Below are 21,761 nucleotides of genomic sequence, written 5' to 3' on the forward strand. Positions count from 1 at the left end.
GAGTCGAGTGATGTGAGGACATGAGAGTGGAAGAAAGAACGGCGGACGAGGGAGAGAGAAAAAAAGAAATGAGAAACAGTAGTGATGGTAGTGAATGGTAGCAATAAAGGACGCACGCACACACCAACACACACACAAAGTATTTGTATCAATTTAGAGAGAGAGAGAGAGGGCGGGGGGTGGGGGGGGGGGGGGGGGGGGAGACAGGCACTGAGAGAGGGAGCACATTCAAAGGAGTTGGATTAGCTGAACACGTAGTGGAGAAGGTAGCCCGCGAATGATTAAATCCGGAATGTGCTGCTGAGGGGCTTCAGTGCTAAAACATGCACTGGGACGAGGGGAAATATGAAGTCCCCTGGATTCCGTCCGAAGAGGGGAATTCCGGATTAAGAAACATTTCAGAGGGAGGGAGCCTCTCGCTCATTGCTAATTGGTTTAGACTGCATAGCTATGGGTATGCTTGGCATTGCCGGTACGCCGATGCATTCTTGATTTTGAGGTGTTGTCCTCACTGTCATCTGGAGGAGCGTTTCCCTCATTATCCTCTTGAGGTGGTCTACCACCGGTGGTCTTCCACCTAGGCGGCATTCGCTGCTCCTTTCTTCGTGGTCCTTGTTCGGGTTTCCATGGCAATCGCGGAGTGAAGAAGAAGAAGAAGAAGGAGCGCTGCTTAACTGCTCTCATTTCATGTTCGTGTCGTCATTATCATAAACTGCTGGAGCAAATATGCGAAATGCGTATTCAAGTCTCTCGGTTCTCCTTCCAGGCATTCATAATTAACGAGTGCAGTCCGTCATGCGTGGAACACCTTCTTATGCATTTATATGACGCCCTTGCTCAGATTCTCTCTCTCTCTCTCTCTCTCTCTCTCTACGTATAACATAACGACTACATTTCTTGACACTAATATTTTCCTCTAAGGATTGCTCCATAGGGCAGACGCAGAGAGTATACTACTGTGAATAATTTTTTTTTGCTTTTTTTTATGTGGAAGTGCAACGAGGCTTTAGGTTTTATTACCATCCCCTCCTTTGAAGTAGTCATGTGCTTACTTGCCGTAACCAAAATGATAATGTTATTATTATAATGTCTTTATTAGGGAAAAACTCTCTATCACGAGAGTATATATAATATTCTAAAGGGTCCACAATAATACAAAGTGTAAAAAGTCTGTGTATAATTTTGAAGACGGACTTTTTACACTGTATTATTGTGGACCCTTTAGAACAATGTCATTATTTGAACTGTTTTTCAGTTGTCTTACGCGATCGATAACTGTCGGGAGTTACGTGCACGGTATTCGTAAAAATTAAATTGATATAAATTATTCATCGTGGCTTTAAAAATTGGCTGAATATAAATATTGCAGTTGATGATGGTGTATTCATGTATGTATTACAAAAGCACCCCAGTGCATTTGCTGACCTTCTTTCTTTGGAACAATTTCTGCGGTGGAGAATTCAGAAGGTATACAAGTTCATTCATTTCATGATTAGAATCCGTCGGTCTGCGGCCTTAAACGAGATAAATGCTGGTCTACAGCCATTCATTGGCTGTTTGGAGATAGCTCTGAAAATCGGTATTCAAAAAAATCTATATCCTTTTGTGGCTTTTAGCTAAGGTTTATCCGTCAGATGCAACTGGGAGTTGTGAAAGGTGGTCAGAGAGAGAGAGAGAGAGAGAGAGAGAGAGAGAGAGAGAGAGAGAGAGAGAGAGAGAGACTGCAGACAGTGAATGGCTTCAGCTCTTAGCACCGGTATCAACACCAACGCTGAGAGCCAAAGGAGAGGGAGTGTTACTATTTTGGGCAATTAATTATTTTCCTGTTCGTTGTGCTTTTCCACGACTTAAATTCACGATACTGCTAAATGATGTTCCCTTTTCAATTATGTCTTATTTTATTTCTTGTGAAAATAACAACCAGGTTTTTCATGACATCATCATCAGGCAATCGTCATTTCTGCCTTTACCTCTTATCAATAAGCATCTTGGGTGGCGTCGCCAGCCCCACGGTTTTTGTTGGTGACCCATCCATGTACTGACCAGACCCGTTTTCGACCAGCGCTACTCATCTTTGTTACGTTGAGAATGGAACTACCGCGTGGAAGTTGGCACCCATTATTAATATGGTTAATATTCAAGTAGTAATTACGAATGAATTATTATTTCGAAAATTGTCGTCCAACTGTGTTGGAGAGAGAGAGAGAGAGAGAGAGAGAGAGAGAGAGAGAGAGAGAGAGAGCATGGATATGGGGATGTGGTGGAAAGAGGTTCTGCATAAAAAATGATGGCAAATGTGTATATGTTTTGTGCAACAACATAATTGTCCCCCTCCCCCCAAATTGTACATAAATTAACTTGAATTGTGAGTCCATTAGACTACGAATTTCATAATCCGTATAGAGTGAAAAATTTTATCAATTTTGTTGCTGTTCTTGTTATGAAAATTGTAGTTGTTTATGTGATTTTTTGATTGATTAAAAAAAGCGCTTTTGATAATGACGACTATGGCGCTCTATTTTTGCCAAACCGTATGAAAAAAAAATAACGTAGACTTGGCTAATGTTTAAACTAATCAAACGAGTACTGTAGTGACTATTACTTTGTTGTTGAAAACGCCGAATTTGTATGAGTTACACCCTTTGCCGAACGTCTCTTTGATACACATTCAATTTTTATCAATTATATATTTATAGTTTTGGCCTCTGAAAAAGAATGGCGCCTTTGATGAGCCGCAATCTTTTATCAAGAGCCTTTTGATCACTTCATTTCATTTGTTTTCCTCTTTATTAGCTCCCGTGACTGAAGCCCCGGTGGTGGCACTTGCTACCTCTTGAATTCTCTCTCCTCTCGCGTGTTCCCTTACTACTGTCTACCATTAACGTTAGACTGGACTTACCCTTCCTTCGTCTATTGGAATGTTGGCGTTGATAATCGCAGTATTATACCATGGTGATTGTCTTTATGTAATTTGCGTAATTAGTTGTCATAGGCAGATATGTTACTCACCTGTTTCATCTGCCATTTTGAATTAGTTACCATCAGCCACGTGTGTGTTCAGGGGCGTTATTTAGCGGAGGTTGGGAGGTGGGGCACCTGTCCCTCCCAAGACTCAAGTTGCCCCACCCTGCCATCCCAACCAAGAAGTAATAGCAGTTGGTTTTCCATTATGCAAGTGTGTCATCACATTTAGTTATATCTACCTATTGTTCCGTCTATCTATATTTCTCTAGCACACACATTGTTTGTTTGTCTACCTATGTGTCTGTCTCTATGTACTTTTATATTATTTTATTTTCATTATGGTACTCAAATTATCAACATTATTCTTTTTGTATTTCATAATCATAATACAAATTCCACTACACTAATGATGCAGTTGTTTCACCATTTTCATTAATGCCCGGCATTGCCAGCCGATGGTACTGTAATTTGATTTATAAAGTATATTTTCATTAAAAGAAAACTATGTTTCCTTTTGAATTGTGCAATCATAAATATATGAAATTTCCCGGAAATATTACGTGCCTTGATCTTTGTCCATTTAAACTATAGTAGGTTCACATCAACCGTGCATTTGACGTCTAGGCCAGTCCCTTAAGACGCTCCTGATTGGCTGTTGATAAGCCAATCACAGGACTGGAAACTCTCAGTCTCTCTTGAGAGTTCACATAGGTAGGATGAATGTTGCCACCTCTTCTGAGAAATACTTTTGAAAGACGTATCCCTCAGGAATGGTGGAACATTCATCTTGTCTATGAACTCTCTTAGCCTGTGATTAGCTTATCAACAGCCAATCAGGAGCGTCATAAGGGACCAGCTTTAACATCAAATGAACGGTTGATGTGAATCTATTATAGCTACAGTAATGATGAGATAAACAAACGGTAGCGGGAGTATATAATTTCTGCTGAAATATGTTGCTGATGTGGCTTCCAAAAAGCACATCAAAAAACTCGCCAAACCGACTTTGCCCCACAACACAAATCTGAAATGACGCCGCTGTGTGTGTGTGTGTGTGTTTCATCCTTTACCGAAATCTTGTGTACTACTTTTCCATGTTTCAACGTGCGCCATACGCGAGTTTGCATGTAGGGTGAAGCGTGTCCCTGTACATACCTACTGCAGTGGGAAATCAGTCACAGCGCAGATGGGGAGGTCTGCGGAGACGTCAGAGTTCGAGAAAGAGCGTCTGCGGTTTCTTTGTCAGAGGAGATTGGCTCTCTTATGAAAGCCCTGTCTGCCCCAGACAACGCCGCCTCTTCTCAGGCTCCGTCTTCCGTCTGGTAGGCAGCACGAACACCCCTTTCGGTGTAAAAAGACAGAGACGTTGTTTCCTTTACTAATTGTACATATAATTTAATTGGTTTGGCGAATGGCTTCAGTCTGGATTACTGCACGAGGTGTGCGCGCAACTCTACCCATTTTGTCGCCTCGGCGGGATTGTATTGGCGGTTGTTGTCGTGGGGCATTTGTCTTTATATATTTACTATTTACTGTTCCATATGAATGCACGTATATGAGTGAATAGTGAACAGTCATTCCCAGTGAAGTCCAGAACGTTCAACTTTTACTGTCGGCTCCATAAATGAATCCTGTCTGTTTTCTTTCGAAGTTATTGCTGTGACCGTATTTCAGTTTAGTGGAGAGAGAGAGAGAGAGAGAGAGAGAGAGAGAGAGAGAGAGAGAGAGTTTATTGGCGCACGCGCCTTTAGTCATTTAAACTTGGACATTTTGTGATTAGATTAAAGCTCTCCAATGTCTGGAAAATGTTGGACTCCTTCCCTTCGGAAGTTTGCAGCGAGTGGCTGCATATTGCAACCGGGTGAGGTTTTCCATCGCCTTTGATGTCGCTCTCAAAAGGCGAATATTGCCTACTCGACTGCGGAGCCTCTCACCCTCCCCTCTCTCTCTTTTATGAATAATTGTCGATAGGAGGCGGTTTTTAAAAATTGCATTGGAAGGGAAATATTGATTGTTTTTGTTGCTTGTGTGTATGCGTGGTTTATGAACGCAAGTTTTATATTTAGCGTAGTGAAAGATAACATAATCGTATGGTTTCTCAGTAACTTCAACGTAAATTGGAGAATTTTCCGACTTCGTCCATCGTAGGAGTTCACTTGCTTAACCTTTGTCCTTTGTTTGGTGTTTTGACGTTGCATGGAACCAGTGGTTATTCAGCGAACCACGTCGAGAGTGAACTTCTATCACCAGAAATACACATCTCTAACCCCTCAGTGGAATGCCCGAGAATTGAACTCTTGGCTACTGAGGTGGCAGGTCAAGAACATACCGATCCCGCCACTGACGCGCTTGCAACCAATCTGGGGGTCCGAAGTTCGATTCTCGGCTCGGCCAACGCTGAATCAGATGAATTTATTTCTGATGATACGGGTTCCTAGCCACGTAAAAATATCTAATCCTTTAGGCTACCCCTAGGAGAGCCGTTCATCAGCCCTGTGCTCTGGTAAAACTAATAGTATATACAGAACGTTTAACTCCTTTAGAATTCACTAGTAAGCAGCAGTTGAAATATATAGTTAGGCCTCATATTGACCTACGTAGTTTTTTAGTGCCATAACAGTACTATTCCTTTCCTAATTCCATCGCTTCTATTTCTAGGTGACCACCTGAAGATGTGTCAGGGAGAGACAACATGCTGCACTGACGTCATGGAGCGAAAACTGAGTGTCGAGAGTCGACAGGAATTCGACAACAATCTTAAAAATCTTCTGAACCCTATGGCCAGTCTGCTTGCCAAGAAAAATGTTAAATTAAATGGTTAGTTCCTGGAGTATTCTTCATTTTCACTCAAGTTTTGGTATAGCGATTGTTTTGGGTCATACATGAGAATTCGCAGCCCTTCCTTCTCCTGTGAGATAAATATATTACACAGTTTTTATCCAAATAACATTTCCCATGATGCACCAAACTAGTCAGTACAACACTATACCATTTCTAAATGTTTTATATACCTTATTAAATTTCTTGTTGTTTAAACTACATTCCACTGTGATTTCTGTGCTCTTTATATGACCTTATGTTTTAGATTGTGTTTATGCTTATAAGACTTTCCATTTTGTCTTAGAATGCATCATTATTATTATTATTATTATTCCCAGACCTTTTCGGAAAGCTTTTGAACTTCAGCCGAAGAAGCTTTGATGAGATGTTCAGCAAGACCTATGGAATCATCTACCAGCAGAACGCCTACGTCTTTACGAATCTATACGACAACCTCGAGAAATACTTCAAGCACGGGGAACTAGACCTGAAGGACACAATGGACGATTTCTTCAAGATGCTCTACCAGCGCATGTTCACCGTTTTCAACGCCCAGTATTCATTCACCCCTAAGTACGTTTCTGTGTACTACAGTACTATTTAATTAATAGTCTTTATGTTCTCTTTACTTCTTTATTTCCCATTCGTAAATAGTATGGTCACTATAAAAAAAAATAGTCACAGTATGTACTGAAACCAAGGGGACATACTACATGACCAAGTTGTTGCTCGCTGGTGGGATTCAAACCCACACACAGTAGAAGTAGTGAGGTTATTGCAAGAAGTTTGTGTTCACAGTAGCAAACCGGGAACAGGCATTCTTTTTAGTTCTTTCTAACAGTTATACCAGTAATGCAGAACACGGACTATAGTTTATAGTGATATAGGCTACGCTACCATAAAGAACTTCATGAGTAACTGTAATATTTTAATGTGGTCAGAAATGTAATTTGGTCATAAATTCTAGGTTTATGTTGACAATATAAAGCCCATATTCTATTAAAAAGTCTACATTTTTTTATTAGCCATGAAATTCAAAGTGAAAGTTTTGACCCCTAATCCAGAGTATAAGTTTACTTCACCGGGATAATATATGTTTCCCCTTGAATTAATGTTGATATGGAATAGATTAACTGAATTGAGTCCTAGAGTGATCGTCAGCTTGATAAGCATTTTCTATTCTATTACTGAAAACTTACATTTTTATATTAGGTGGACCTAGTGTCATGTATGAATATCTTTGCTGATGATATTCTGTTATTACTACTCATGTATTTACTATACTGCATATGTATACAGTACTGAGGTGTCAATTGTCCTGACTTAAACATTCGGAGGCTACCATACATTTTTGGACAATTAACTCAGACTAGCCTATTTATAACAGTTCAAACCATAGGCTAATATAAAGGTACCTCATAGGCCTAGGCTACTATACTTCTTGGCCTATCCTTAGCTGGAACAGGTACTTGACATCAGAGACAGTGGAAAGGCCGTCTCCTCGTGGGGGGGGGGGGGGGGGGTTAATATTTCATCTTAACAGTAGGTGGATACATTGTAAAAGCAGCTTATTCCTAGCTGTATTCCTTCAATACCAGTTAGAATCAACACTGATTCTTACACTGGACACCTATTATACTGGTTCCCTGTAATACAAACATTTCATTTAGGACGGCAATCTTGTGCCAAAGAGCATGCAGTCGTTAGGCCTTTAGTCTATGCTACTCATGCCTAACTTTACTGTCACACATCGCAGTTAGCCTGACTTTATATGCATAACATGGGTGGAATTTTCTCTAGAACTGACATTTTCATAAACATATGGAAGCCTAATTCACATCTTAACCTACAGTTAGTTGATGGTACAATTGCAACAACATGCAAACTCAACATGGTGCAACTTACGTAACAGTACCATTACAATTCTTGGTAATTGCCAGTTATATCAAAGTAAAAGTATAAAGAAACACTACCAAGTGTTATGGCAACATATACATTATAAACTGCAACAAGTGCATACCTTTTACAAGGCAGAAATATGTCATTTCAAATGAAAATAAGGGGAGATACATTAGTTTCCCCTCAGCGTTGCCGTACTCGTCTTGAACAGAGCAATTTGAGCTTATGCAACTGCGCACTTGGTTACAGGTACGTACTTACATACGTACACTCGATCATAGACAATCTCAACTTCGAGCGGCTAACTTAACATCTTGATAAGATGAAAACCAATTCGGTTTTCCAGTCCACCAATTTCCATGAGTACAGTCATAAATGCTAAGTGAATGATTTCCATCATTACGCTAGGTACTTACTTTCTTCTGATATTTAAATTATGGTATTTTGAACTTTGCAGGTACTTACAGTGCGTTACTCAGCATATGGAGGCGCTGCAGCCCTTTGGTGAAGTGCCAAAGAAATTAACGACGCAGATAAAACGAAGTTTTGTGGCATTACGGACGTTTGTTCAAGGTCTTGCCACAGGGCGAGATGTGGTTAAGAATGTTCTCAAGGTTAGTGTCCCTCTTCATTTGGAGCTGTAACTGTCACTTTTTTCATTCCTTTTTATCCTTATTATTGGAACGTCTGTTTTTTAATAAGAATCTCATATATAAATCTAAATACAAAAAAATCTTTGTTCTTGAAGGACAACAGACATTTGACTTTTGCCTATTTTATTTATTCAGGAGAACCTTAGTAAGACTTGTGTACACGAGTTGATGAGGATGACCCATTGTCCCACCTGTTCGGGTCTCATGAATGTGCAAGCTTGTATGCCTTACTGCAGAGATGTTATCAATGTTTGCTTAGCCCACCATCAACCTCTTGTTGCTCATTGGATTGAATATGTTGGTAAGTGCACTTTGTATTGTAAAAGCAGTTTTACAGATGCTACATAATCTTTTCATTTCAGTTTTGTATTTGAGATATATAGTACTCTAGAGCTATCACTAATGCTCTTAATGATATAGTTTTATAGATGTAATCCATCTGGATTTAGATAAAATTTTACTTTGATTAGAAATTATTTAGAAATGATTAAAAACCAACATTTTACTGTATCATATTAATGTACTACAATGAAAGGTATGTATTACTACGTATACTTTTCATTGCTTATATTAGTACATAAGTAGTCATTAATAAGTTAAGGGCGAATTTTATTTACTCATCTTTTTTCTCTTTTTGACAGATGCTATGGTGATTGTGGGTGACAGGTTGGAGAACCCCTTCAACATTGAAAATGTTGTGCAGCCAGTTAATTATAAGGTGTCTGATGCTATCATGAATTTCCAAGAAGCAGGCCATGAAATTTCAACCAAGGTACATGACCTTTGAATCATTATAAAAAAAAAGGGGGGGGGGGGGAAGACATGTTGCAAAGTTAGCTCTGATAGATACTTTGGATTTTAAGAGTAAATTAAGAGTTTTAATGGACAATTGTGCTTAGCAGTTATTGATCAGACAAAGAATTAGCTTCTTTTTATGAGTATATATATATATATATATTATATATATATTATATTATATATATATATATATATTATATCTATATATACTATATAATATATATATATAGATATTAATATTACATATAGGAATTGTAACTTTGGACATCATTCAATTTCAAGAAAGCAAATACAATACAAGTCTTAGAGGAGTCAAGATTTGCTGAATTTCAAAGTACGTACATAAATCGATTGTAAATGTGTTGAATAGTTACTTGTATGCCTAAATCATGATTGTATTCGCAGTTACTCCATTTATGATTGTATTTATGATTGTTTTCATTTTTGCTTTGCAGAGGATGCATAAGCTGGTGTTTAGCAGTAATGCACTGATCCCATTGTTGCTTCCTATTGCAGGTATTTCAAGGTTGTGGATCACCCCGACTAGGCCGCAACACAAGGGAGGTTGTCACAGGAGAGCTATCTCAAGAGTTTCTGGAGTTTTCCAACTCCCGCCAGGATGAAGATGTCACCAGAGAAGCTGAGAGCATTTCTGTCAGCAGGCACATTCATGAAATCAAGACCAAGGTAGTTTCAAGCAAACAATTTCATTTTTCCCTCAAAATAATTATTATTATTATTAATAGGGTTAGTTTTTCCAGACCTCTGAGTCTCAAGTAGACTCTTCTCGGGCTGTTCTCAGGGATCAATCCTGAGAAAAAAAAAAAAAAAAAAAAAAATTAGACTTTATTTGAGAAACCCGTCTTATTTAAAAATTTATGATTTTATTAATTGAAAAATCCCTGCTTTCTCCCCCGCAAGAATCATTTTTCATTTCCGAACTCCGCAGATAAATAGATCTTTCCTGGGTCCAATTTGGGCACTCAACAAGCAAATGCTGTACTGTCATGGGTGTTTGACATCTGTTTACATTTCACTGGGTCAGCATGGTGGTGTTTGACATCAAGTGAACCATGTGAGAATCTTGTGTGTCCTATACGTAGCCTTGCTAGGATCACCTCTTTTGCTCTTTCCTCCTGTGAGGATGTTCTCACAAAATAACTTATACAATTTAGTAGGCTTTATTCCACATTTCTCTTTCTCATGATATGGTTTCATTATGGCGCTTAGGAAATTTATTCTTTTTAAATCATCCATTTAGATGATAGTTTGTATGATTTATAATCAGAATGGATGTGCAAAATTGTAATGAAAGCCTTTATATAAAATGAAGGCAAATTAGGTTTATTGTTCTCGAATCTAGTCTGGCAAGAGGCAGCAAAGGATATGGTGGCTGAGAGAATTTTAATCCAAACATGTAATTCTTAAATCTACTGAGATTATTTTTTTTTTTACCCATATCACCGCTATTAGAATCTTGGCATGAAAGCAATAATGTTCAAGATATGTACCCACTTTTCATCTTGTTACAAATAATCTTGGTAACAGATTTAATTTTCATAAGTTATGAGGCATAATTACAAATATGTTGTATTGGTAGAATGACCATTTGTTAATGAATATTACAGTTGGATGTGTTATTGTGCGACTCATTTCAAGTAGTAATCCTCTTTTTATTTGTCATGTGGTGCCAGTAGATTTAAAGGAAGAAGTAAGTCAAATAGTTTCAAGATTATGATGCATTTGACTCTCATGAATGTATGAGAAATAAGGGTATTGGTACTGTAATTGGTTGTAATTTTTGTTATGCATTAACCATGTTGTGCAAGATAAGTCATTGTGAGGTCTTTGTACAAAAAAACCAAAATCATTAATCTGCAGTAGTAGCATCCTGTAACTGTTTTGTTAAAATGTTCACAAACTCATATTTTTACAGATAAAGAATTCTCGAGATTTTTGGACAGAGCTGCCAAACAAGATGTGTAAGGATGCCATGAGGCAGGACTCTTCTAATTGTTGGACAGGTGTAAAGCTGGGAAAGTAAGTATAGTCTAATATATGCTCAATATAATAGTTAATATATGCACAATATAAATTTATTTTAACCTCGACTTTTTCTGTTAAGTGATGCATAACAGAGAATTTATTTTACCTCTGATCTTTTTAAGTAGTACCTGACCTGAAAGCATCAATTTTGATTGAGATGACTTTTAATGCAAAATTGCAGTTACTCTGCTCTTGCAGTTTCTTTTGTCATTTTTTAACGTGCCTCATTTCATATATACTATAACTTCTGGGGTATTACTCCTCTTAAGAAAGATTCTAACCAATTTTTCTCTCTTATCAACAGATATGATGCCAAACCAAGTTTGAATAGCACTAAGGCAACACCAAGTTCTGAGATGAATGTCCAAATTATGAGGTTGAAGGTGATAACAAGCAAGCTTCAAGAGGCATACAATGGACGAGATGTGTCTTGGATTGATGATGGTAAATATTGATTTATACTTCTTGTTAAAAATCATTTCCAAAGGTTTTCCTCTTATTCACATACCAATCAAAGACCATTTTTTATACATTATCATCTAGTCTAACACTTCTAACCTCTTTTATCAGTAACATAAATACAAAAGATTTTGAAAAACTCCCTTTTATCTCAAGAAGTTTTCAAAAAGTTTTTCAGGAATCAAACAAAATTTTGACCATAAATGTCGGCTTTATTCAACATTTACTGGACATCCTTTGAAAATAGAGTTGAGGCAGCCCCCAGTTAACGGCTATCCGGTTTTACGGTGCTTGTCTAGCGACGCTGTTAACTGGATTTTCTGTGCTGATCTCTTGGTTAGCAGCGCCGATCTCTGGTCAACAGCGCCGATATCTGGTTAACAGCACCGTTAAGCAGGTTTTTAGTGCTGTTATCAGATTTTTGGTTAGTGGCATCGGTCGGGAACGGAATCCCCGCCATTAGCTGAGGACTGCCTGGTATCAGAAAATAACAAATAATGAGAAATGCATGATATATGCAATGTAATAACCCACATATAATCAATGTACAGTAAATTACAAATTAAAGAAAATTGAACTATTCATTCCCATCCATAATGTTTTGCCATTCAGTCCTGGAAACCTACCACCTTTCATGATGAAAATGATGGGGATAATCATTCGTCGGGATTTAAGATTCCTGAACAATATCCTCAGGTATTGGTATTCATTTACTGTATCAAGGAATTTCAGTGAACCTCTGAAATCCCACTCTCTCCTACAATAAAGCCCTAACATAAATAAGCTAACTATAATAGCTTGAACCTTATTGATTATCTATCACTTAGATCCATTTCATATTAATTATATGCTAACCAGACAAGAAATAACATCACTTCTTCACAGCAGTGGCCTCCTTTTCATTTGGAAGGGACAGTAGCTAACCGAAATAACAGATAAAAGCGTCTGAGCCTACACCGATAGAAAAGAAACTCATATATATCATTGTATATGTACGTGAATGCGAGTTGTTGCTATAAAGTATATTTATACACTGTACCCCTTAAAACTAAAATGCTTATAACTGCCTAATTACATAGTTCAAGCAAATATATACCTAATTTATCATACTAAAATAATATAATTTCAAATAAAAATACACCCCAACCATCATCCCAAAAGGACAAATTTTTAATCAATTTCTATTTTTAATAGCTAACAAACCTTCGGTCTTAACAATAAAATAATCTTCTAGTGTCAGCTGGAAACCGGTTAAAAATCAATCAAAGAGTGTAAAGAAAGGAATCCGAGGCATTTGGCAACTCATGCGTTTATGAGGTGGAAGCTGGTCACCAACCAGGCTTGGAACCTCGTGATGTGTCAGTCTTTCTTCCAACCCAGGATATGAGAGGGGCAGCTAGAGATGGGCAGTTAACATTAAGACCTCAGGTTTGTTAGCTATAAAAAATAAATATTGATTAAAAATTTGTCATTTGTTCATACACAGAACAAACCTTCGGTCTTACCAATACTATGATATAAATATCATAGCCTTTATTCTCAAATGCTGCAAGTTTACCTTTAGCTCTCATAATGATAACAATGTTCAGCCACACTTCTGAGACCAACCACTTTCTACTTTTGTAATAGCCTCCAGCTTTTCCTGGATGCTTAAATGCTTCCTTGAATACTTTTCTTGTGGAGGAGTCATCATTGCACAAATCACTATAATCACAAAAAAGCAAACTAACACCACGTGCTGTACACGAAGGGTTGAGATAACAAAGCGGGTGCGAGTCAGACGTGTTGCAGCCAGGGATGCTGGTAAGCGAGTGGTATATCCACTAAGTGTGCCTGATTTGAAAAAAAAATGTTCAGCACTCAATCTGGAAGCAAAAACCCTCAAATCGATATTTCCATTTCACGCTGATAGTATATCCATAAGTATGATATACCATGATCTGTTATCACGGTGCACTACTTTATTGTATTTTGGCATGATTTAGTCTGTAACAAGAATGCAGAGCATCTCATTTGCCTAATTAATCTGGACAGGTTTCATCAGTCAGTAGGAGGCCCATGTCTTAATTTACAGCTGGGTGCAGTTTGAGAGGCGAGATAAAGTTTTGTACTCATTTTAGGGTTTTCATAGTTGTAGGGGCGACTTCATTCTAGACATATTGTTATGTTGACTGTATACATTGTCACACTTTAATCAAGTTGATGTTATCTTGAGAAATCTTTTCAAAATTTCATTATGCTTAGCTTTGTTTCCTCCTGTAAAGATGATAGCGTCCAAGTACAAATGTATTTACAGGATTTTCCTCCTAAACAAATGATTATTGGCATATTGAAAATTTGCCATGCCTTTAGTGACACCAGAATGCAGCCACAGTATAAATGGTTTGTTGTGTTCTTTAGGTATACTAAATAGTAAGCAGTCTTCAGGACAGATGTTAAGAGCAAACAGTTTATATAAATTTTCAATCTTTAGCAATGGATAAATGTTACAGGCCCAGTGTCAAATTTGATGGTACACTATTATATTTGTCAACTCATACTGTTGCGTTCGTTTTTTTCTCTTTTCTCTTCTCTTTATTATTAGTCAGTCTTTTCTTTGGTAGCTTGGTTTGTATTTGTTTCTCTTGTCTATTGTTATATGGGGTAATCTTCATCTATATTGCTTTGTTGTTGAGTTTTTCTTTTCTTAGGAACTTATTGTTATATTGTAGATTACTTACACTGTGGACGTCTGCAGATTCTGAAATCAGATTAATTCAATTCCTTTCATTTATCCAGTCTCTCAGGAGAGTTTGGCATGGATACAATTGGACTCTGGGCAAGTTAAACACCACTTTGTTTATCTTACTTATTATTATAACGCACACAATTCACTGTCTCTTACACAACACAAATTTACACAGGGTACAGAGGTTCTACTGACAATAGCTTTGCGTCCAGAGCTTAGTTCCTAACTGTTCTTCTCTGAGATTTCAAGTGAAGTCTCAGCCTATTCTTTCAATTTGGGCTCCTCCCTAATTTCTACTGGGATACACCCTACTTTCTCTAGAGTGGCTTTTCCAACTTCCGGTGCCACCCCTATATGAATCTTACTGGTTGTCCTAATCTATCGTAACCACCCACTGGAGGTGTCAAAGTTCAGATTTTCCACTGTAATCATCACCTTTTTGTTTTGGCGAAGTTCCTGGGTTTTATTGCTCTTTTTTTTTTAAAACTATGACTGCACTCTGTTTCTACCACTCTCTACCTTCCCTTCGCCTTCATCTACCATAACTCTACTAGTAGATTTCCTAGCTAATATATTCCCTACATAAGTATTCATAGACTTCTGCACTTCTTAACAATACAATACACTCTTATGATTGTTAAACTCGTTCTTCACAGTGACAACCTGCCTTGCAAAAGAGTGAACTTGCATCTGTAACTTCACCTCTGCCAACAGATTATCATCTTATGCAATATTCTAGTGATTAGCAATGTTAAAGTGATGAAATTTAGTTAGGTTTAGTTTTCATTTCACTATAGTATATTTTGCTAACAGTCAAGGACCAACTAAATTTTCAGTACCCAACCTATTAATTTGTGTTAGGATCATTAATCCAAATCTCAGGTTTAGGTTACCTTGTAGGATGGTATCTGGTTTGTACTGTTTTGAAGTGTGACCATGTGGGGTAAAAGCGGCAATTGTTGTACATCATTCACTTCCTTTATTGTCTAATAACAGCATTGATCAAATAGAAGCTTACAAATGAAGGAGTAGCACAGGTAAAATAGGAGTGTCATTATATGTCACAGTGGGCAAATCATTTGTAAGCCGAGCAGGAATTTATTGTGTGGTGGCTTCCACAGAATACTGTAGTTGAAGAGTAAAATTACAAAATACAAATCTTTGATGTGTTGCACTGAAATGAAGTCCATTTACAAAGACATCCCAAACTGCTAACGAGTTAACAGTTTTAACCTTGGTTTTACAATTCTTTGAGAAATTCATCCATTGTATCAATTTCGGTTGCTATCTTGTGAAAAGATATAGCATGGAATTTTTTTTTTTTCTCCATACAGACAAATTACCCAAGACATCAATGACAGTGTTGAATAGTAGTATGTATGTTCAAACACCAAAGAAGGGATGTTCTATATTAGAATGCTTCTTGTATTTTCCCCAGTTGTCAGTGAAATCGTTAAAAGTACTCTTACAATGCTTGCATTCGTTACCAGCATCAGAAACACTTGGAACAATGTTGAACTTGTTGGTACAGAGGATATATTCCATCTTATTAAACTGAAGCTGTCATTTTTTGTGAATCTTAAACAATCTCAACCATAAATGATGACTACTATTCAACTTGAATTTGAGATCAGCGTGCAATACGTAGTCTGAAAATTAAAAACACAAACTAGAACAAATTAATGCACAAAAATTCAATGTAGAACACCTTTCGCCTTTCAAGAATTTCAAAAATTCTTTTTACCAGAAGCAGATGTGCTATTTTTGTTTAAATTCCTTTATTACCATGGAACAGATAATTTACAATGCTATTAAGAAGAATAGCCATCTTACATCATATAAAACATTATAGTAGATATTTTGAATTAAAAACTAATGCTTTAGTAATCATTGATCAGGGATGATATTTCAGTAGTTAGTGCTCTCTTGTATACAAAATCATTGTCTTTGTATATAATGTTTTGTATCTTTTTCAGTTAGTGAAATATTGGTTATACATTCACGAAATAGAAATTTAATTTTTATTGTTGAAACTGTGGTACTGTAGCTACACTCAAGTTTCACTGCATCACAGTTTTTTTTGTGAGGTGTACACACTTGTAATATTGTATGCGTAATCTATTCCCTCTATTTAAAGTACATGATAAATTGGAAGAAAAGTTCTCACAAAATCATGATAATTGATTCCTGAAATTTTCAGAATCCTGGCTGAACAATGGTGGTAAACAAGATGAAGAGGCTGTAAGCAGGGAGGAAGGGAGTGGTAGTGGATCATCCTTGCCCCACTCTCCAGGCCACTACCCTCCAGATGATGAAGATGGGTATGCAAATTCAGATAGTTATGCTGGTTCTGGAGCTGATGGTTACGATATAAGTAGTACAAGTGAAGGATCAGGTGATTATGGTTCTGGAGATGGATGGAGAAAAGAAGTCTACGAAGATGTTCCCATCAAAGTGAGAGGAAAGGATCGCGGATCAGCACCTCCAATGTACGATCCACATAGCCCAAGCGGTGGAAGACCTCGAAATCCTAAGCCTGAGGCACCTCATGGTGGACCAGAGCAACCTCCGTCTGCAGCTGCCAAAGAGAGTATGTCACTATACCGTGCCATAACAATTTACATGTTGCCAGCCTTCATCATGTTCCTGGGCTCTATTGCATAAGCCTTTACGCATGACAGAAGCTCAAAACATCCTGGCAGAAGAAAGGCCAGGTTAGAATCAGGGATTGGTGTGGGTCTTAAAACTTGATAGGAATGCCTTCAGGAAAAGATTTAGTGCAACTGAGGACCTGTGGAAATTCATTGTAATTTTGATTGCCAATAGAGTGAAGCCTTTTGAAGTTAAGTAACCTCTTATAATTTTATGGCACAAGAAAAACATGCCACAACTTTGAAATCAAAGGCATTCTAATCATACCAATGTATATTGAATTGTGGGATGCATAAATGCTCCATGAATTACCTTCAACTTACGGATTGAAATGGAAAATCAGAGATTTAAGATGAGGATGCTCCACTTTGATAGGAGAAAGAGATAGAGAGAGAGACATCTTTTGTGCTAATCATTGGTTGGTGTGTGACTGAAGAGTTTCATGGAAGGGAAAGTGTTATTATGAATTCCTTCAGACATGTAACTAACATTTGGAGGTGTAACATATGATGCCCCATACCATGAAAACGTGACAAGTGTGTGCCATGATTGTGAAGTTGCATAGCATTACTCACTTTTTTTTTTCTTTTTTACAGTATTTATTAACGTACAGTAAATCTACTGAAAGCTTAAAGCCATATGTAATTATCTTTTTACTTCTGTATACTGCTTTTACTAATGTTATGTTTTATCATCACCATTGTATTTACGGATGAAATTTTTAAGTAATGACTGTTGTTAGGTTTTTCTTATTCTTTGGCGGACAGGATTTCAGTTTTTTCATACATCCCTCTAAAATGTAATGCATGTGATCCTTTTATTATTTGCTGTGATAGGTAACTGCATCAAAATTCTGGTCTGCAATCAAAACCTTAGCCGTCCAGGCACAAAATCTATAGACGATACTACCATCATGATTTGAAATGTTTTTACATTAATTTGGTCCAGCCATGATGTGCATATGTTGCACTCATTTTATGTATGAATGTTTCATGCCCTGCATCGTATGTGTTTGCCATTTTCTTAGAGTAAAGAAACTGTAGAATCATCTTACATCATTACATGTCATGCTATGTCCGTGTAAATGTTTTCATCATCATTGTGGGAAACCATATTGTGGTTTGTGGTTATATATATATATATACGTATTCTTTTCATATAGGCCGTGAATCGTGTGAATGCATAATAATCACCAGTCAGTTAACATAATAGCTTCTTCAATGTCATTCTAAAAGATGAAAGTAAAATTAGTTGTTTCTTTTGTGGCTAAAAGGTTTGTGCAGCACAGGCTGTTATGTTGTTTGCTGTTAATATATTGTAATTGTACAGCATAGTCTGTTAATTACTACCAAACTAGGCTAGGAACAGCAATAAGACTGTAAAAAAAGGAAACATAAGCATACTGTAGGCAAAGCCTAAAATCAAAATCCTGTTCCATATCCCAAGTGAAAGTTGGGTATTATGCAGGAGAGGTTAATGAAAATATTACTGAAGCAGACATCTACGTCCCGTGTCCTGTGTTTCTGATGACTCTTAATGTCTTGGTACTGATAACCTTAAGACTTATTTAACTGTATCTTCTCCAATAGTACATGAAAGATGATCTCATGAGCTTAAAGTGTCTCTACCTCCTGCTGCTCTATTCCAAAAAAAAATACACAGACTTCAATTGTGAGCTTGAAAGATAATGAATGTTCCTCCAGAGATGGAAAATAATTTATGTTAACAAAAACTGAAAATGTGAAAAAGGAATATTCAGTTAAAATAAGCTCAAGTACTTGCCACATATCTATGCTTTATCAATAGAAAACAAAATGACTGGAGAATTAGCTCAAGTTTATATGAAAGTATTTTGTAGTTTTCTGATAATGAATTATACAGGCTCAGTGCACAGTAGAATGGACTGCCCTTGTTAAAATCCTACTTGAGTCACAAACTCTTACTATTTGAGAGATGGTAATTTTCTTTTAGCAAATTATACTTTATACTGATTAAGGCAGATATTGTCATTTGTAACAGAAAGCGATATTATCCTAGCGAAAATGTTGGAAATATCAATCGACTCTTGTAATTAATTTGGCTATTATACGTTGACGACGTGTTGTATAATGTAGATTGTTTTATATTTTTTATAGGTTACCTGCCTTATATCATTTATCATGGAGTCATGTCTGTACTTAGAAAACTCATTTGTTCTGTCATTCTAAAGAACTGGTGTACTCTACCTGTACTGTATGCATTTTTTTTTACATATATATAAAGGTATTCCACCATCTTATTTCTCTCCTGTAGCAGTCCCTTTGGAGATGAAGTGCTTGAGTGATTGCCTTCTTGTATTCTACTTTAAGCCTATGCAAATTTAGTTCTTTCTTTCTTGTTATAGGCCTCTATGATTTATAAATACAGTAATATGGAAATCATATTTACTGTGACATCTTGATTGGTAAATTGCAATTATAACAGATGGTTTTGTCTGATAGCAAGATCTTGCATCTCTGAAAACAATTCAGAAAACAACAAAAATGTAATCATCATTGATATCTGAACTTTAGATGGTTGGGTGCTAATTAGCATTGTCATTAGTATGGTATAATGTAACAATATTACTTAACATACAAGTATACATATATTAGAAAATTTAAATTTCAAGAAATTTCAAGATTTTTTCCTTCCATTTTTAACAATGTTAATACCAAAAAAATCTGTCACCAGCAAAATGCACTTTTTCAACCCCTTTAGGTATTCTAAAAAAGTGTCATCCTGGTTGAAAGGCCTCCTGAGGAAATAGACAAATGGATGTTTTAATTTTTTATGTTCCCTTACTATACTCAGGGTGTACCTACTTACTTGATTCCATTGTACTTTGTTTAACAGGTAGCTCTTTCCAGTTGAGTAGTCAACATTTCTTCCACTTATAGTGTGTTCCAAAGAATTTTTTTTTATAGACTACTTCTGAAAATGGGTAGGTGTCATATATCAGAGGGAATTATTTTCAGAGTCTTGTCATTCTCATCTTAAATAAATTCTTATATTACTTAAAAATTAAATTGTACTCACCATAGCTCAGCTTTGAATTTCCTCTTCTCCTCAATTATGAGTACTGGATATCCCTTTGTATAGTCAATTTCCCTTATATAAGATATTGAAAATATTGTAATGATGTAGTGACTGAGCTCGACGACCGAATTTCCAAAGCGGTTCAATATTGTTTTCATAATAGCGACCTTACCTCTGTTTTGATAAATTTCCATTGCTGGATAGAAAGATTTTAAGGGGCTTGTAATTTCCCTGAAATGGAAAATGAAAGTGTTTAATGTTATTTAATCCATATCCAGATGGTATATTATGGTTAAAAGCTTTCTATTGAAAAATATAATAGCTTGAATGACCTTGAAGTCAGTCATATAAATAATTCACTTTGGAGTAATAATGCATTTAAATATTTTGCATTTATGTCGTGACGTGTAAATTTATAGACTGTAACAACCTGTATCAATCATCTGGCACTGTACGAAATTCCACTCTGTAGAGATGTCTGTACAGAGATATTTTGTTATTTTATTGTACATAATACATAATGCAAAAATCTGGTGTGTATTTATATACCTAAGCTGGAAGGTTTTTATCATGCGATACAAAAACATTCCTGTAATGCATAACTACCGAAAAATGTCTCCATATAAGCAGAAAGAGTATTCTGACAGGACACTATTACCAAATACACGTTTCCTAACTCCCCATTCATGAAAGCTTTCCAAAAGATTAAATGCTGAAGATACCATCATGGTTCTTGAAAAGGTATGATAAATAATAGCAATTTCATCAAAACAAGATGAATTTATTGAAAGTCTGTGGTCTTGTGGGAAGCAAATTTAACATTCCCAAAAACAGGTACCTATGTGCATACTGATACTTACTTTTTACACATAATGATCTCCATGATGTTATCGTAAGCGTGACAAAACACTTGACAGACACCTAAGTAAAATGAGAAAACCTATTCAACCTAGCTTTGTCAGTATAAGACTACAAACTTCAAAAACCTACATGCAATAGAACAACTATCAAAAATGTCCATACCATGTAAAATATCCTTCCAAATACTGCCTCCATCTTAAAAGCCCATCTATCTGCAGTTAAAGCTGTAACACTAATAGGATGCTGGGCATTCCATTGATGAGTGATAGATGTGTATTATCTGGTGATAGAAGTTCACTCTCGACGTGGTTCGGAAGTTACGTAAAGCCGTTGGTCCCGTTGCTGAATAACCACTGGTTCCGTACAACGTAATAACACCATACAAACAAACAATAATAAGATGCATACCTTACAAACATTTCCCAATGTGAATCTAAATTAGGCACAGAAGTACTTCAAAATTATCTGAAAAACTGTTGTGTAGCAGTTTATCTTCAAATAAATGATTCAAAAGAATAAATGATAAAAAATGACATTAAAGCATACAGTATCATATTTAAGCCACAAATAAAATACTTTAGAGAGAAAACAACTAACAGAATCATATGCGGAACACTCCTACTGCATGTAATGTAGCATGAAAGAATCATATTCAAAACAATTCTCAAGCCCTCCAAAGAATAAAATGTGAGGAGCAGTTAAGACATTTTCCTCCTTCCTGTTGCAACTGGGCTAAAGTCATATGTAACTACACAAAATAAAGATGATTTTGAGAAAACTGATTCATCATAACAATCTTGTCACTGAGGGAAATACAGGAAGAA

At 36.6% G+C, this 21,761-nt stretch overlaps 1 protein-coding gene and 1 long non-coding RNA gene across 2 annotated transcripts in view; one reads left to right on the top strand and one right to left on the bottom strand.

Annotated features, from left to right (window-relative positions):
- LOC135205743 (glypican-4-like) overlaps nucleotides 1-20,607 on the top strand; it is a 345,257-nt gene extending 324,650 nt beyond the window's left edge. Inside the window, exons 2-10 of the mRNA XM_064236840.1 lie at nucleotides 5,623-5,781; nucleotides 6,123-6,357; nucleotides 8,141-8,297; nucleotides 8,472-8,637; nucleotides 8,978-9,108; nucleotides 9,651-9,821; nucleotides 11,071-11,174; nucleotides 11,485-11,624; nucleotides 16,568-20,607. Coding sequence (XP_064092910.1) covers nucleotides 5,623-5,781; nucleotides 6,123-6,357; nucleotides 8,141-8,297; nucleotides 8,472-8,637; nucleotides 8,978-9,108; nucleotides 9,651-9,821; nucleotides 11,071-11,174; nucleotides 11,485-11,624; nucleotides 16,568-17,031 — 1,727 coding nt within the window. The 3' untranslated portion in view covers nucleotides 17,032-20,607. The remainder of the gene's footprint in view (nucleotides 1-5,622; nucleotides 5,782-6,122; nucleotides 6,358-8,140; nucleotides 8,298-8,471; nucleotides 8,638-8,977; nucleotides 9,109-9,650; nucleotides 9,822-11,070; nucleotides 11,175-11,484; nucleotides 11,625-16,567) is intronic.
- Nucleotides 20,001-21,761, bottom strand: part of LOC135205746 (uncharacterized) — a 25,976-nt gene continuing 24,215 nt past the window's right edge. The window contains exon 2 of the long non-coding RNA XR_010312588.1: nucleotides 20,001-20,307. This is a non-coding gene — a long non-coding RNA (uncharacterized LOC135205746). The remainder of the gene's footprint in view (nucleotides 20,308-21,761) is intronic.

This window comes from Macrobrachium nipponense, chromosome 24 (genome assembly GCF_015104395.2).
Source record: "Macrobrachium nipponense isolate FS-2020 chromosome 24, ASM1510439v2, whole genome shotgun sequence".
Taxonomy (NCBI): domain Eukaryota; kingdom Metazoa; phylum Arthropoda; class Malacostraca; order Decapoda; family Palaemonidae; genus Macrobrachium; species Macrobrachium nipponense.